We start from the raw sequence: 18,185 nt of genomic DNA, 5'->3' as shown, positions 1-18,185 counted from the left end.
CTTGGCTGAAAGCCGAGAATACCAGAAAGATGTTTACTTGTGCTTTATTGACTATGCGAAGGCTTTCGATTGTGTGGATCATGACAAGCTATGGACAACATTGTGGAGAATGAGTAATCCGGAACACTTATTAATTGTGCTCATGAGGAATCTGTACTTAGACCAGGAGGCAATGTACAAACTAATCAAGGGGGCACTGAATGGTTTAAAGTTAGGAAAGGTGTGCACCAGGGTTGCATTCTTTCACCATATTTAGTCAATCTGTATGCTGAGTAAATAATACAAAAGGCTGGATTATATGACGAAAAATGTGACATTGAAATTTGAGGATGTCTCATGAACAACCTGGTCTGTGCAGATAATAAAACCTTGCTTGCTGAAAGCGAGGAGGGCTGTAATTGTTTCTGAGTTATCTTCAGCAACATTTTACCTACATGTGGTACTATTGATATTGCTTGATAATTTCATATTCTGTTGCGTCACCTTTCTTTGGAATGTGCGCATCTATGGATCTATTCAATTCAGTTGGTAACATAACCATCTTTCAAATGTCTTGGCATCGATGAGTGAGTGCTTCCAGTGTTGCATCCAGTTGTTTAAACATCTAAATTGGTATTCTCTCAATACCTGAAGCTTTGTTTTTCACGTGTTCTGTTATCTCACAGCTGACATGTCCTGGTACATTCCCACTATCCCTCCAAAGAATCAGTAAAGCGTAGGCACAACACACACACAAAAGAAGCCAGAGAGACAGAAGTTTGAGCAAACAAAGAGGCTTACTAGGGCATAGATGTTCTCACAAAGATGAGAATGGGGTACTGCATCATGAGTAAGGAGAGCTCCAGGTGAGTTCTTGGTTTTGCTTCATAATGCTGTTGTTCTCCAGGGCAGACTCAAGGTCTCCTGATAGCTTTCTTTTTTCCTTATCAAAGAGGTTTATTAAAGCATAGACATTCTCACAAAGATGATATTCTTCTGATCTCTACATTTTTCTACATTTATTTAAAGCCCATAGTTGGTCATTTCTTCCTGGGTCTGATAACTCTTTCCCATCACATCACGTCACTCTTGGTCTTCTCTGCGCACACCTGATTTTTGGGAAAGTCCCTTTAGAAATCTTTGTCCTGTTTGTGCTTTCTGATTGGATGCAGCACATCTGTTGTTTGCTGTGGTTGTTCTGTAGTAAACCCCTCTTCCCTGTTCTAACTGCTAACAGGACCGTCAGTGCAGTGTGAATGTCTTCCTTCAAAACCACCTGTAATTGGTCATCTGCTGTCTCCTGAAATGTTTGAACACTGGCCTTTTTGATGCAGTGACTCTTTGTAGTCCTTCCATCTCCTTTTTTTTCTTAAATGATTTATTGTGAATTATGTGACGTTTTACATTCATTCTATTGTATATTGTCTCATTGCCATGGTTACAATCCCCTCCATGCAATCCTTCCCCCGTGCCCCCCAGGTCTTCAGCACACAGTCGCTCTCCATCTCTGGGTCTAGAGTCTTCAGCTGCTCCATAGCTCCACATCATCATCTCTGCCTCCATTTCAGGCATCACTGCTTCTCTGGGTAGGGTCCCACTCTCTGCTCTTCTCCCTTGATGGTCCTAGGACCTCCGCTCCTAGACTGAAAAGTCAATCACTCCCCTCCTTGCTATAAAACGTCCACCCTTACATTTCCAACCCTCACAGTCAATCCTGATAACAATTATTCAATATTGTATCACAAGAGACCCATCTGCATTTCATCAGGCCTGCCTAGTCAGATTGAATACTACTCACTGGAGATTCTACCTTCCTCCAGGCCCTCTGGGTCTAGTTCCCTCTTGAAAGCTTGTAAGCCAGTCACTTCTTGCCTTTGTAGCCCCCCGCCCCCCATTTTGGGTAGCCAATGTCCAAGTTGCCCATCCCTGTCTACTCTGTGTGTGGAGGGGGTGGGAATGATTCTTGCTGTAAGGACTTGTTCCCTCTTTTGAGCTACTGCTTCCATAGGTGTAAGTCTTCCATCTCCTTTTGATGCTTCCTTTGTCAGCCCATATTTTACACATTGATTCCTTCAACACTGCATTTTGAGCTTGAATTTTTTCTTCAGTTCTTTCGGCTTGAGAAATGCCAAGTGTGTTCTTTCCATTTGGTTAACTTCAGGTCTTTGTAAACTTCATCATAATATTTTACTGTGTCTTCTCAAGCCATTCTTTGAAAAGTTTTGTTCAGCTCTTTTATGACGTTTTCTTCATTTGCTTTAGCTATGATACATCTGAGAACAAGTTTCAAAATGTCTTCTGACATGCATTTTGGTCTTTTAAAATTTTCCTGTCTTTTTAATGACGTTTTGATTTCTTCATGCTTGATGTCCTTGGTATCAGAACACAACTCATCTAGTATTCAGTCATTATTAGTGTTCAATGTATCAAATATATTCTTGAGATGGTCTCTATATTTAAGTGGATATACTCAAGTAAGAAACACTGATGGTACAGTGGGTTAAGTGTTGAGTTGCTAAGTATAAACATTTGGGAGAGAAAGATGACACTGTCTGCTCCCATAAAGATTTACAGTCTCAGAAACCCTCTGGAGTGGTATTACCCTGTCTGGTAGCATAGGGATTACGAATCGGGCTGCAAACCGCAAGGTCAGCAGTTCGAAACTACCAGCTGTTCCACAGGAGAAAGATGAGGCTTTCTGCTCTAGTAAAGATTTACAGCCTCGGAAACCCTGTACAGGGTCATTATGAGTCAGAACCAACTCCACGGCACATAACAACAACAACAACATAGGATAGCTATGAGTCATAATCAACATGATGGCAGTGGATACAATCAGCAGATACATTGAATCAGTTGGCTCTGGATAGAGCAGATTTCCTTCCATAATATAATGTGTTGTAATGATTTTATGGCAAAGATCTCTTTAAAGTTTTGAAGAGCAAATATGTCAGCTTGAGGACTAAATTGCTCGTGACCCAAGCCATGGTATTTTCAATAACCTCATATGCATGTGAAAGCTGGACAGTGAATAAGGAAGACTGTAGAAGAATTGATGCTTTTGAGTTATGGTGTTGGAGGAGAATATTAAAAGTACCATGGGCTACCAGAAGAACAAATCTGTCTTGGAAGAAGTGCAGTCAGAGTGCTCCTTGGAGGCCAGGATGGCCAGACTTTGTCTCATACTTCAGACACATTGTCAAGAGGCACCAGTCACTGGAGAAGGATATCATGTTTAGTAAGGTGGAGGGTCAAAGAAAAAGATGTAGACCCCAATGAGATGGATTGGCCAAGTGGCAGCATTGATGGACTCAAGCATGGCAACAGTAGTGAGGTTGGCCCAGGATTGGGCAGTGTTTCATTCTGATGTGCATAAGGTCACTACGGGTCAGTACCGACTCAATGGCACCTAACAACAACAACAACAACAATGACCTTATACCTAAGATAGTGTAATGTGATCAACAGTCACCATGCAATGTTATTTAATCTATCCATTAAGAGGTCTGTGATTTAATCTTTAATTAAATTGTATTCCCAGCATAGGGTGGTTCCTAAACCCAATCATTTCTAAGTTATAAAAGAGCAGAACAGACACAGGCACACATAGAGGGAAAGGCACACGCCATGTGGGATTGTCTATATGCCAAGGAACACAGAGAAACCCGGGGACACACAGGACTTTCAGCAATGAAGGAATCAACATGGCCAAGAACCCGATTTGGACTGTTACCCTCCACAATGGTGAGAAAATAATTTCTGTTCTTGAAATTTGTGTTACAACAGTGTTAGGTAAATGAGATCCCATTCTTACCATCCTTCCATTCTCGCGTGGCCGGGTTGATGATGCCAAAGAGTTCATCATTTGTGACTGCTTTGGGATTGAGGTCAGTCCAGACGGGTCGACGTTTCGTGATCTGATAGGTCTTGTGCAAGGACCTCAGCACTTGAGACTTGCCAGTGCCTGCATTACCCACCAAAAACACAGAGTGCCGTACAGCCAGCAACTCCTCCAGCTGGACCACCTGCAAGACACAGGGTTTAGCCAGAGTGGCTAACTTGTCACTCACCGACATCCAGACTGCTCTTCTGTGATCCAGGCTCAAAGTCAACAGTGGAGGGAGGATTGAGGGGAGTCCTACATGTTGGAGAAAGATGGTTTGTTTATTTACTTATTTATCATCCGGTCATATAATCATTACTCATTAACTAAGAGTTACAGTGTACCAGGTGATGGATATACAGGGATGACTTTTCTGTCCTCTACAATCTCATAGTATGCTGTAGGAGAGAGTCATGTTTATAAATCATTGCCATATACATTGATTAAGTAATGCTATGGAGGCATTGATAAAGTTATGTGGGGACTAGGAGGAGGGAGCAACTGATTGTGTTCAGATAAAGGGAACAAGAAGTCTTCAGAGAGGAGGGCCATTAGAATGGGAGCTTTGGGATGAGTAGGAGTTTGCCTAGACCATGAGCAATAAGGATATATTCCAGACAGAGGTAACGAAGACTTGAGATGGGATAGGACATAAGATGGTTGGTTAGATGGCTTGATGAGACAAGTCAAGGGGTCCCTTGGGGATACCAGCAGCACTGATGATCTCCGCTCTCTTCTTCTACCTGGTCTCCAGGCTCACCTTTTCAGCTCCAGTCAGTTCTCCATGCTGCTGCAGGAATACACTTGTTGGAATGAAAATCTGACCACGTTATCATTATCCCTATTGTTTTGGTGGTTCTCCAGTTTTTTGGTGATGAAGTCCCACATCCTTAGCCTGGCTTACAAAGCTTTGTGTAGTCTGGCTTTTGCAGACCTCCATAGTTATGTTTCTTATCCTCTCACCATCCCCCAAACACATGTTCTAGCCATACAACTACTTGAATTCTTCAGCGATCGTCTCTCTGTTGAGATGACATATACATTGACACACGCTGCCTTTCTGTTTGGGAGACGCCCTTCTCCTTTCCTCATCTGGTCCATTCTAGGAAACCTTCAGTCTGGGGTACATGCTACATGCCTGTACTTTTTCTATAGTACTTTCTTCATGCCTACATCCTACATTCTAGAACTTACCATGATTGCAGTGGTACTGTATCTGTCTCTGGGAAAATGATGTGGAGGACCTCCTCTGACTTCATAAGGAGGCAGGAGAATGAAACAGAAAATCATCAGCACAAGGCTGATTTCTATGAGGTGGAGGTCAGAGGTCAGACATACCTCCAACCTTTTTTTTTTTTTTTACCAATCCAGACACTAGCCATCTCTCCCTTTCCACCGTCTGCTTCTCTGCTGTGTTAAATAAGCCATTAAAATGGCCACATTTAACTCATAGTGTTTATTGCATTGTTGTTGTTAGGTACTGACTCATAGCAACCATATGTACAACAGAACGAAACACTGCCCGGTCCCGGGCCAACCTCACAACTGTTGATGCGTTTGAGCCCATTGATGCTGCCACTTGGCCAACCCATCTCTCTGGGGGTCTTCCTCTTTTTCTCTGACCCTCCACGTTACCAAACATGATATCCTTCTCCAATACATCCGAAGTATGAGAGACGAAGTTTCGCCATCCTGGCTTCCAAGGAGCACTCTGGCCGCACTTCTTCCAAAATGGATCTGTTAGTTCCTTTGGCAGTCCAAGGCACTTTCAATATTCTCCTCCTACACCATAATTCAAAAGCATCAATTCTTCTACGGTCTTCCTTATTTACTGTCCAGTTTATGAGGTTATTGAAAATACCATGGCTTGAGTCAGGCGCACCTTAATCCTCAAGCTGACATCTTTGCTCTTCAACACTTTAAAAAGGTCTTGTGCAGCAGATTTGCCTAATGCAATACGTAGTCTGATTTCTTGACTGCTGCTTCCATGAGTGTTGATGGTTTATCCAAGAATGGAAGTCCTTGACAACTTCAATCTTTTCTCCATTGATAAGAATGTTGTTTATTGGTTCAGTGGTGAGGATTTTTGTTTTCTTTACATTGAGATGCAATCCATACTGAAGGCTGTGCTCTTTGATATTCATCAGTAAATATTTTAAGTCCTCTTCACTTTCAGCAAGCAAGGTTGTATCATCTACATATTGCAGGTTGTTAATGAGTCTTCCTCCAATCCTGATGCCACGTTTTTCTTCATATAACCCAGCTTCTCAGATTATTTGCTCAGCATACAGGTTGAACAAGTATGGTGAAAGAATACAACCCTGTCGCACACCTTTCTTAATTTTAAACCATTCAGTGTTTCCATGTTCTGTTTGAACAACTGACTCTTGGTCCATGTACAGATTCCTCACGAGCACAGTTAGTGTTCCAGAATACTCATACTTCGCAATGTTGTCCATAGTTTGTCATGAGCCACACAATTGAAAGCCTTTGCGTAATCAATAAAGCACAGTCAAAAACTTTTCTAGTATTCTCTGTTTTCAGCCAAGATCCATCGGACATCAGCAATGATAACCCTCGTTCCACGTCCTGTTCTGAATCTGGCTTGAACTTTCGGAAATTCTCTGTCAATGTATGCTTGCAGCCATTTCTATAGTATAGTAAAACTTTACTCGCATGGGATATCAAAGAATTTGTCTAATGATTTCCGCATTCCATTGGGTCACCTTTCTTTGGAATGTGTACAAATATGGATCTCTTCCAATCAGTCGGCCAGAGAGTTGTCTTTCAAATTTCTTGGCAGAGATGAGTGTGTGTCATTATTGTTGTTTTCAAGTGCCTTCAAATTGTTTCCGACTCATAGTGACCTTGGATAGGGTTTCCAAGGAGCAACTGGTGGGTTTGAACCACCGACCTTGGGATTCAAGCTGACCTTTTGGTCGAGTTTGTTATCCTACAGTGCCACACCAGAGAAGTTAACAGATGACAATTCAGGGTTATAGGTGCTCAGCATACAGGAGTTTTGGGGTCAGGAGTGCCTTGTTTCAACCATGCCTACAGCACGCCTCTCTCTGTTCCTCCATCTCTCAGCCATTGTAGCCCCTTGGCTTCTGCCCTGTTCAGGGAAGTGTTACAAAATGCTTTGGCTGCGGAGAAATGCCCAAGAACATGCCAGCATAGGCTTCAGCCCAAAGGCAGTTGGCTCCAGCAACTTGTGCCAGCAAATCTAGTTTCTCTTATTGAGAACCTGGAAGAACCCCACTCCACAAGCGGGCTTCCTGCTTGAAGGCACTCAGCTTTACTTGCTCCATGGACCAAGAAACACACTGCTCTGTTCTCTCGTATATTCTTGGTTCTGTTGCGGCTGCTGGCATATCTCTGCCACTTCTCTGTGCAAGGATCTCAGGGTCCAAAGGATGAGCTCCTCTCCTGGTTCTGCATTCCTGGTGGTCATGAGATGCTCCCTGCCTTTCCTGCTTCTGAGATGGCTCATTTAAAACTCAGTGGGATCGTAAAACCGACCAATCCCACAGTAAAAGTTTCCTACACCCCAGCTGCATGCTCCCACCTCATCATTTGGTGGGAGTTAGAAAGACTATGACTAAAAGAACCCTATTAAAGAATTCACTGTACCGTAGTGTCCCTATTAGATTAACCACTCCTGGGAAGCAGGCAGAACTGTGCTTTTTCTCTATTTCCAGTGTCTTTCAGAAAATAAGGTACACACCAAGTACTACTCCAATATTTATTGAAAGCAAATGACACCTGGAAAGGTTGAATGGGTCTGATCATACTTTGTTGTTGTTGTTGTTTTAAGTGCCATCAAGTCAAGTTGATTCCAACTCATAGCAATCGTGTGTAGGGTTTCTGAGGATCAGCTAGTCCGGTTGAACTGCCGACATTGTGATTTGAAGTCCAGTGCTGATCCTACAGAGCCACCCCAGGCATCCTCTGATCATGAGTGAAAATATTTGAACTTTATTATTCATCAGGTTTCTTCATATTTTCCATTATAATATCACTAAGCAGAAGAGAGCAAACGGAAGGAGAAATGAGCCAAAATGCTGACCCAGTGATAGATAAGGGGCAGTTCCCTTCTCCAAGTGTGCACATACACATTTTATTAATTTATTCCACATTATCTAAAACAACATTGATTCAGAAAGAAAATGACTTTTTTTTTTAGTTAACTGAGACAGGTATTTAAAAGAATTCTGGAATTGTACAACCAAGAAATTAGGTGGAGAGTTGCACCACTAAGCTCAACATAAAGGTTCTAGAAAAATGTCTGTTTTGGAGGCAACAGAATCAGCTTCCGTTGCACCTGAAAATTTTATTTAGATATCAATTCGAGTTCTGTGTTTAATAGCTTCAATATTTTTATCTTCTCAATTCCAAGTCTTGGCTGTACTCTTGCTTTCAGGTCAAAAGTAAAGTCTCAAATCCTGAGTCTGTTTTTGTATTTGAAGGAATTTAATGCAGGATCGGACCTGATAGGAATGAAGAGAGTGGTCAGGAAGAGGCCTGAGGAGGTGACATTCGAGCTAAGACAGGAACGGAAGTAAGAGTTAGTCATGTGAACAACAGTGGGATGATAGTAAGTGCAGAAGTTTAAATCCAGCATCCAGATTGGAGAGTTCAGGGAACAGAAAACGATGGACGAGTGGAATGAGGGAATCAGATTTGCAGGGCTTGGGAGTTACTGTTTTATTCTAAATACTATGGAAAGCTTTGGAGGAATTTAAGCATGGATTTATCTGAGGCCATTGCCTTTAAACAAGAAGTAAGAAGAAAAGGAAAAGAACATACGGAAGGAATAAAAGAAGGGAAGGAAGGTGAAGGGGAAGAGGGAGAACTGAGACTCTAGTTGTCAAATAGACGCCATATTGGATTCCTAGACAGACTGATTTGTGTCATATCTGATTTCTAGTTCCGTGAACTTTCCCCCCTTTCTTTTAATAACTCTTTGAACTGCAAGGTTGCCAGTTCAAGCTCACCAGTCACTCCTTGGAAACCATATACAGGGTCGCTATGAGTGGGAACGGACTCGATGGCACTTAACAATAACACTGAGCTATAACTCACAAACCATGGAATTCCTATCTGCCTATTAAAGTGTACAATTCAAAGCTTTTTAAAAGATATATAATCACAACCATCACCACATGTTTTAGAACATTTTCATCAAACCAAATGAAAAATCTGCATTCATTAGCAGTCCATCGCATCCACTTCATCCCAGGCCTGGGCAACAGTGAATCTCCTTTCTACCTCTATAAATTTGTCTATTGTGAATATTCAATGTACATAGAATCGTACAAAATGTGGTCCTTTGTGACTGGCTTCTTTTACTTTAGAATAATGTTCTCAAAGTTTATCCATGGTGTAGCATGTATCAGTACTCCTTTACTATTTATTGTTGAAAGTGTTCCACCATAGAGGTAGACCACAGTGAGTTTATCTACCCATCAGTGGACGGACTTTTGAGTTATTTCATCTTTTGACTGGGTAGCAAGTGAAGTACCTCCTATGACTCTTTTACTTTGTAACTTTACCATGCTACATTTTCCAAAAAGTGGGGAAAGCTGCTGATGGACTATATGATTCCGTTATGAATGATTTTTTCCCCAAGATCATAAGTATTTGTTGCTCTTCTGTAACTTTATTTTTGCAAGATTTATGTATATGTGACCCTATCCTTCCCTCTTTGTTTTCCCAATCTGTAGCCTGCTCTCTGCCACATGACTTTTACTTTTATATTGCCAGGTTTGACAATATTGACACCCTCTTCTTCATTACATTTTACATTTACCAGAAGGAACTCTGGTAGCGTAGTGGTTATGAATCAGGCTGCTATCGTCAGGGTTAGCAGTTCGAAACTACCAGCTGTTCCACAGGAGAAAGATGAGGCTTTCTGCTCCCATAAAGATTTACAGCCTCGGAAACCCTGTACAGGGTCGCTATGAGTTGGAACCAACTCCACGGCACATCACAACAACAACAACAAGAGTGGAAGGCCAATACATGGTTTACATTTTTGTGACTGTAGGTATTTGTCTGGAATATACGAGGGAGTTTCAAAATATTCATGGAAAAATTCCATGATCATTCAGTTCCCTTTTTCCAAGAAATTTTGAAGCCTTCGTTTACTGTGGCATAAAGGTCCAAGCCCTGGCTTATGGGAGGGTATTTCAAGCATCAATGTAAGGTTATATGGATGCTAATTTACTACTCTCCGTATAATGATTAAGGCACTTATTGTAAATAGACTCAGCTGCTAACCAAAAGGTTGGCAGTTTGAATCCACCAGAAACTCCTTGGGAGAAAAGACCTAGAGGTCTGTTCTCGTAAACATCACAGCCTAAAAATGGAGTATATATATATATAACAGTTCCGTGAATTGTTTGCTTATGTCTAAGAAGTATCCATAACTGTGCTCACTGTACACTTTAGTTTATTTATATAGGGTTACATGTGCATACAGTCACATACATTCCCAAATACATACCCATGCTTACAACATATACACTCACTCCTCACTTGTTGGTTATTTTGTTTTCAGACATTATACATATACGACAATACTTAAAAATTACTACCCAACTATCTTGAACATTAATGAGGTACGTGTGGTAGTAGCGAACACCAACTTAATGAGGTCCAAGGAGTGAATAACGTTGGCTGTGATGGTTAAGGCTTCATATCAGTTTGGCTGGGCCATGCTTCTCAGAAATTTGGCATTTGGTTGGAATTTGGTTCCAATGATGGAATTTGGTTCCAATCTCTCCACATCCCCTCCAACAATTGTAATTATTATTATCTGAACCATCTCCATCCTAGTGGTAGTAAAACAATATCTCATCCTGGTTTTGATTAGCATTTACATGTCGGCTAAGGACATTATGAGTCTGTTGGCTTTGGAATGTCCTTCTTGGTGACATCGCTGTTCAGGTCCTTTACCAGTTTTTTTATTGGGTTATTTTATCTTTTGGCTATTAAGTTGTAGAAGTTATCTACCTATTTTAGATAGTGAACTCTTATCAGTTGCTCCATAGCCCAGTCTGTAGATTGTGTTTTTACTCTTTTGCTAAAGCCTTTTGATGAACAGAAGCATTTAACTTTTATGAGGTCTCAGCTATTGCTTTAGTTTTTTATTGCTTGTGCATGCTTTTCCGTGTTTGATTATCTATCATTGAAGAAAGGTCCCCAAACTTTGTTCCAAGAATTTTATGGTTTTAGATTTAACATTTAGGTTCTTTATCCATTCTGAATTTTTTTTGGTGTGTATAGATGTTATTGTTGGCCTAGTCCTGGGCCAACCTCACAATGGACAACATTTGAGCCCCTTGATGCTGCCACTTTGCCAATCCATCTCACTGGGGGTCTTCCTTTGTTTCTCTGACCCTCCACAATTCCAAACATGATACCCTTCTCCAGCGACTGGTCCCTCCTGACAACATGTCCGAAGTATAAGAGACAGAGTTTGGCCATCCTGGCCTCCAAGGAGCACTCTGGCTGCACTTCTTCTGACACAGATCTGTTGGTTCTTTTGGAAGCCCATGGTACTTTCAATATTCTCCTCCAACACCATGAATCAAAAGCATCAATTCTTCTACGGTCTTCCTTATTCACTGTCCAGCTTTCGCATGCATATGAGGTTACTGAAAATACCACGGCATGGGTCAGGTGTACCTTAATTTTTCTGGAAATACGGTTTTGCCAATACCATTTGTTGAAGAGATTGTTCCTTTCCAATTGAATGTATTCAGCTCCTTTAGCTAAAAGCAATTAACCACAGGTGTTAGAATTTACTTCTTAATTTTCAATTATATTCCATTGGTCTATGCATCTATCATTTAAATATTACTGGGCTGTTTTGATTACTATAGCTGTGTGATACATTTAGAAGTTAGGAAGTGTGAGGTTTCCCACTCTGTTCTACTTCAAAATTGTTATGGGTGTTCGAGGTCTCCAATATGGAAACCTTTCTATATGAAATTGAGACTTCTTTTTTTCTATTCCTATAAAAAATATGGTTGGGATTTTGATTGGTATTGTGTTCTATCTGTAGATCACTTTGGGTTGTTCTGGACTGAATTAGGTCCTCCTGCGATATGTTCTGTGGATTCAAATCTCCATGCCTGTGGTTATAATCCTATTTGGGAATGCATTGTCTTATTTAAGTTAGTGAGGCAGGGTTAGTGTGGGGTGTGTCTTGAGCCAATCTCTTATAAAACATAAAAGGAGCAGATTAGGGAAGCAGAGACGTTGGAAGATGGACGTGATGCTGTAAGATCACCAAGGAGCCAAGAGATGCTGAACGAGACAAGGACCTTTCCTCAGAGAACAACACAGAGAGAAAATCTTCCCCTACAGTCTCTGAATTCCAACTTCTAGCCTTCTAACTGTGCATAAACACATTTCTGTTTGCTAAACGCCTATTTATGGCATTTCTGTTATGACAGTACTAGATAACTAAGACAGGTCATACATACCGTACAGCCCTAGTGATGATATTACGTCTTCCAATGTTCAGGCACCCAATGTCTTTACATCTGATTAAGTCTCTGTCTTCCAGCAGCGTTTTATCATTTTCATTGTACACGTCGTTCACACCCAGGTGTAAATTTACCTCTAGGGCTTTCACTCTAGTACAGGATACTCTCAATGCAGCTGTCCGTTAGCTCCATTTCAGCTCACTCATTGTTGCTGGATTGATATCCGACTTGGTAGTTGTGTGTTGATCTTGCATTCTGCAACTCTGATAAATTCTTCTACTAGATTTAGATTTAGTGAGGCAGCACAAGAGGCACTCACTCACCTCTGACAAGAAATTTGGAAGACAACTATCTGGCCGACTGATTGGAAGAGATCAATATTTATGCCCATTCCAAAGAGAGGTGACCCAATAGAATGCGGAAATCATTGGACAATCTCTTTGATATCTCAAGCGAGTAAAGTTTTGCTAAAGGTAATACAGAAACGGCTACAATCATACATTGGCAGAGAACTTCCAGAGGTTCAAGCTGGATTCAGAAGAGGCCGTGGAACAAGGGATATCATTGCGGATGTCCGATGGATCTTGGCTGAAAGCAGAGAATACCAGAAGGATGTTTACCTGTGCTTTATTGACTATGCAAAGGCTTTCGATTGTGTGGATCATGACAAACTATGGACAACATTGAGAAGTATGAGTATTCCAGAACACTTAATTGTACTTCTAAGAAATCTGTGCCTAGACCAAGAAGCAGTTGCTCGAACAGAACATGGGAACACTGAATGTTTTAAAATTGGGAAAGGTGTGAGACAGGGTTGTATTCTTTCACCATACTTATTCAACCTGTATGCTGAGCAAATAATACGAGAAGCTGGGTTCTATGAAGAAAAATGTGGCATCAGGATTGGAGGAAGACTCATTAACAACCTGTGATATGCAGATGATACAACCTTGTTTGCTGAAAGTGAAGAGGACTTGAAACATTTACTTATGAAGATCAAAGAGCACAGCCTTCGATATGCATTACATCTCAACGTCAAGAAAACAAAAATCCTCACCACTGGACCAATAAACAACATTCTTATCAACAGAGAAAAGATTGAAGTTGTCAAGGACTTCATTCTACTTGGATCAACTATCAACACTCACAGAAGCAGCAGTCAAGAGATCAGACAACGTATTGCATTGGGCAAATCTGCTGCACAGGAACTTTTTAAAGTATTGAAGAGCAGAGATGTCAGCTTGAGGACTAAGGTGCACCTGACCCAGGCCATTGTGTTTTCAGTAGCCTCATATGGATGCGAAAGCTGGACAGTGAATAAGGAAGATCGTAGAAGAATTGATGCCTTTGAGTTGTGGTGTTGGAGGAGAATACTGAAAGTGCCATGGACTGCCAAAAGAACCAATAGATCTGTTTTGGAAGAAGTGCAACCAGAGTGCTCCTTGGAGGCCAGGATGGCTAAGCTTCGTCTCTCCTACTTTGGACATATTGTCCGGAGGAAACAGTCGCTGGAGAAGGATGTCATGCTGGGTAAGGTGGAGGGTCAGAGAAAAAGAGGAAGACCCCTAACGAGATGGATCAGCCAGGTGGCATCATTGATGGACTGAAGTGTGGCAGCGGTAGTGAGGTTGGCTCAGGATCGGACATTGTTTCGTTCTGCTGTGCAGGGGGTCGCTATGAGTCGGTTCCGACTCGATGGCACATGACAACAACAACAACAACTAGATTTAGACGCTTTTTAGTAGATTCCTTGGCATTTCTAATAAATATTGTTATTGCTGTTGTTTTTGGGTGCCATCAAGTCAGCTCCGATTCATGGTGATCCTATGAACTACAATGAAACACTGCCTGGTTCTGCACCATTCTCAAAATTGTTGTTAAGCTTGAGCCCATTGCTGCTCTCACTGCACCAAGAAGATTATTGAAGATCTTTCTCCTTTTCACCAACCCTCCACTTTAACAAGGATCACGTCCTTCTCCAGGGACTGGACCCTCCTGATAACATGTTTGAAGTATGAGATACAAAGTCTCACCATCCTGGCTTCTAAGGATTTGTTTGTTCTTCTGGCAGTCCATGGTACTTTCAATATTCTTCTTCAACACCATAACTTAAATGCATCAGTTCTTCTATTGTCTGCCTTATTCATTGCCCAACTTTCACATGCAGATGAGGCTATAGAAAATACCATGGCTTGGTTAAAAAGGCATCTTAGTTGTCAAACTAACGTCTTTGCCCTTGAACACTTTTATGAGGTCTGATTCCATGAATCTTGATTGTGGAGCTAAGCAAAATGAAGACTTTGACAATGTCAATCTTGTTCCATTTATCATGATGCTATTTATTCGTCCAGACTCCTGGTGTGGTGTTGCATGATCAACACTGGACTGTGAACTACAAGGTTGGCAGTTCAAATCCAGCAGCTGCTCCTTAGAAACCCTACACAGGGTAGCTATGAGTTGGAAGCAACTTCACAGCATTTAACAACAACAAATTTATTGCTTCAGTTTGAGGATCTTTGTTTTCTTTACCTTGTGGTACAATCCGTACTGTGGCCCTTAATCGTCATCAGTAAGTATTTTAAGTTCCCTTTGCTTTCAGCAAGCAACATTGCATCATTGGCATATTGCAGGTTGTTAATGAGTTTTCCTCATATAAACCAGCCTTTTGGATTATTTGCAAAGCATACAGATTAAGTATGATGAAAGAATACAACCCTGGCCCATAACTTGCCTCATTTTAAACCATTCAGTATCCCCTTGTTCTGTGCAAACAACTGCCTCTTGGTCTCTGTACAGGTTCCTCATGAGCACAATTAAGTGTTCTGGAATTCCCATTCTTTGCAATGTTGTCCATTGCTTGTCATGATCCACACAGGCAAAAGGCTTTGTACAGACAATAAAACACAAGTAAACATTTTTCTGGTGTTCTCTGCTCTTTCTGATATCAGTAAAGACATCCCTAGTTGCACATCCTCTTCTGAATCCAACTTGAATTTCTGGCAGTTCCCTGTTCTGTTGCAGCCATTTATGAGTTATCTTCTGCAAAATTGTACTTGCATGTGATACTAATGATAGTCTTCAATGATTTTCTCAGTTTTGGGGGACCTGTCTCTTTGGAATGGGCACAGATATATTCTCCTAGTCAATCTGTGTGACAATCCCAACCCCTCAGACCAGGTAGACCCCATTCTTCTACCCCTTAGGCATGGCAGATCTATCCCCTCCACTTTGGCACTGGGCCCATCCCCTTTGAACAATTTATTGTCAGTCCCTCACTTTGGAACTGTGTTGGGGATATCTGACTCTTTTAAACCCCAGAGGCTATGGTCCTGTCCTTTGAGAATGAATCAGTTGTGCGTCTCACGCTCCTTCAAACAGTTCTGATGGTTTCTGAGTTGCTCCAGGATAATTCTTTTCTTTTCCTGGAGAACAACGTACATCACTCTATTGACCAGTTTCCTACCTGTACAAATTCTAAGAGGCAAACATTGTTATCTCTTTTTATTCTTCCTCTGTGTCTTTCAGTCTAAGCTTCTGATTTTTCCACTGCGGTAGTTGGTTAGATCCATCAGTCACAGGCTTAATCTCCGTAACAAAAGTTTGTGTAGCCATTTCTTTGATGAAAATTCTAGGACACATGTTCTTATTTTGTACAAGAGAATTTTCCAAATCTCTAAGCTTTGTTTTCATTTTGCATATTTCATTTTTAAGTCCCTCTCTTTCCTCTTGTATTTACTAAAATTGGCAAGAAGAAATGACTTGACCTCCTTAAGATCTTGCTTAGAAATTTCCTTTCCAAATATCCAAGTTCATTACTTATGAATCCCACCTCCCACCAAACATTTGTACATAACTTGGACAAGTTCTTTGTAACCATAAAAAGAATTACCCTTCTTTCATTTTATAATCACATATTCAGCATTTCTTTTTAAAGCCTTACCACATACCCACATTTCTAGCAGCATTCTGTTGCTGGCACCATATGCATTATCTAAGATGATCAAGATTCTCTAGTGCTCTCCTCACTGCCTTCTGAACCCATACCAGAGTTGTCTGTGAGGCCCATCATGTTATTAATGCTTCTTCAAGGCACTCTAGGCTTTTACTATTCAACACCTTAAACCTATTTCAGCTTTACTCATTAGCCATCAACACTCATGGAAGCAGCAGTCAAGAAATCAAACCATGTATTGCATTAGGCAAATCTGCTGCACAAGACTGTTTTCAAGTGTTGAAGAGCAAAGATGTCAGCTTGAGGACTAAAGTGTGCTGACCCAAGCCATGGTATTTTCAATAACCTCATATGCATGTGAAAGCTGGACAGTGAATAAGGAAGACTGTAGAAGAATTGATGCTTTTGAGTATGGTGTTGGAGGAGAATATTGAAAGTGCCGTGGACTGCCAAAATAACCAACAGATCTGTGTTGGAAGAAGTGCAGCCAGAGTTCTCCTTGGAGGACAGGATGGCCAAACTTCGTCTATCATACTTCGGACATATTGTCAGGAGGGACCAGTCGCTGGAGAAGGAATATCATGTTTGGTAAAGTGGAGGGTCAGAGAAAAAGAGGAACAGCCCCAGCGAAATGGATTGGCAAAGTGGCAGCATCAATGGACTCGAGCGTAGCAACAATTGTGAGGTTGGCCCAGGCCAGGGAAGTATTTTGTTCTGTTGTGCATAGGGTCGCTGTGAGTCAGTACCAACTCGATGGCACCTAACAACAACAACAATATTACCCAATTCCAAACTGATTTTGTTTTAGGATATCTGTTAGAGCAGTATCCCACTCATCCACAGTTCCAAATTCTTAGTTTTCTAGTCTATACCATAGAAGGAGTCCTGGTGTGGTACTGTAGGATAAGCATTGGACTGCTAAATACACTGTTGGTGGTTCAAACTCACCAGCTGCTCCTTGGAAACCCTCTCGCTATGAGTCAGAACTGACTTGACGACACTTACAGCAACAACTATAACAGAAATAGTACAAATGAATGACTTTAGCAAACAGAAACTTCGAATTTGGAAGTTTGAATTCCGGTTGCTGCCTCTAGAGGATGGATGCCTTTCTTGCTCTGTCGATTCTGGGGTAGAATCCTGGTTTCTTTAGCATTTTTTTTGGTTCCTTGGAAATCATCATGTGTCTTGACATCTGTCTTAGTCCATCCATCCTCTTCTTACTTGTTTAATCTTTTTTATATTTATATAAAGAGAGTGTCTCATAACAGAAGTCTACAGGTAGATACATGGACAGATACACAGGCTGAATGGGTGTGGGTGAGAGTGAGAGATTACCCACATATATATACAGATCTGACAGGTAAGCACATGGGTATTTACCTTTGTTGCTAACATATCCACGAATGTGGTGGGTCATTATTGCTGTTAAGTGACGTTGAGTCAGTTTTGACTCATAGCGACCATCTACAAGGTTTCTGAGGAGCAGCCAATGTGTTTGAACCAAAGACCATGCAGCCAGCAGTCCAGTGTTTATTCTACAGCACCACACCAGAGCTCCGTGGTGGATCATACAAGGGGCAAAATTATGACAACGTCTTAGACATTACCAAACAGCTTGAGTGAATGAGCTTCTGGGTCTGGGGACTCAGGGCCATAGCCTTGGGAACACCATGGTCAATGGGCATACAGAGTCAACAAAGACAACAGTTTACATCCTACTTTGGTGAGTAGGGATCGGAATCTTAAAAGCTCATGAGCCGCCACCTAAGGTACAACTAGGGATCTCTGTCCAGAGGACAAAGGAACAATAGAACAATAAAAATTGAGTCTGCTTGGAAACAATGAGTCCAATGGACTAATGGGCCACACG

At 41.4% G+C, this 18,185-nt stretch overlaps 1 protein-coding gene across 1 annotated transcript in view; it reads right to left on the bottom strand.

The window, feature by feature from the left end:
* DNAH9 (dynein, axonemal, heavy chain 9) overlaps positions 1–18,185 on the bottom strand; it is a 556,281-nt gene that overhangs the window by 297,218 nt on the left and 240,878 nt on the right. The window contains exon 32 of the mRNA XM_006863433.1: positions 3,794–4,004. Coding sequence (XP_006863495.1) covers positions 3,794–4,004 — 211 coding nt within the window. The remainder of the gene's footprint in view (positions 1–3,793; positions 4,005–18,185) is intronic.

Source organism: Chrysochloris asiatica, unplaced genomic scaffold (genome assembly GCF_000296735.1).
Source record: "Chrysochloris asiatica unplaced genomic scaffold, ChrAsi1.0 scaffold00054, whole genome shotgun sequence".
Taxonomy (NCBI): Eukaryota; Metazoa; Chordata; class Mammalia; order Afrosoricida; family Chrysochloridae; genus Chrysochloris; species Chrysochloris asiatica.
Note: the sequence above shows the minus strand (reverse complement) of the source record. Positions and strands in the feature narration are given on the sequence as shown.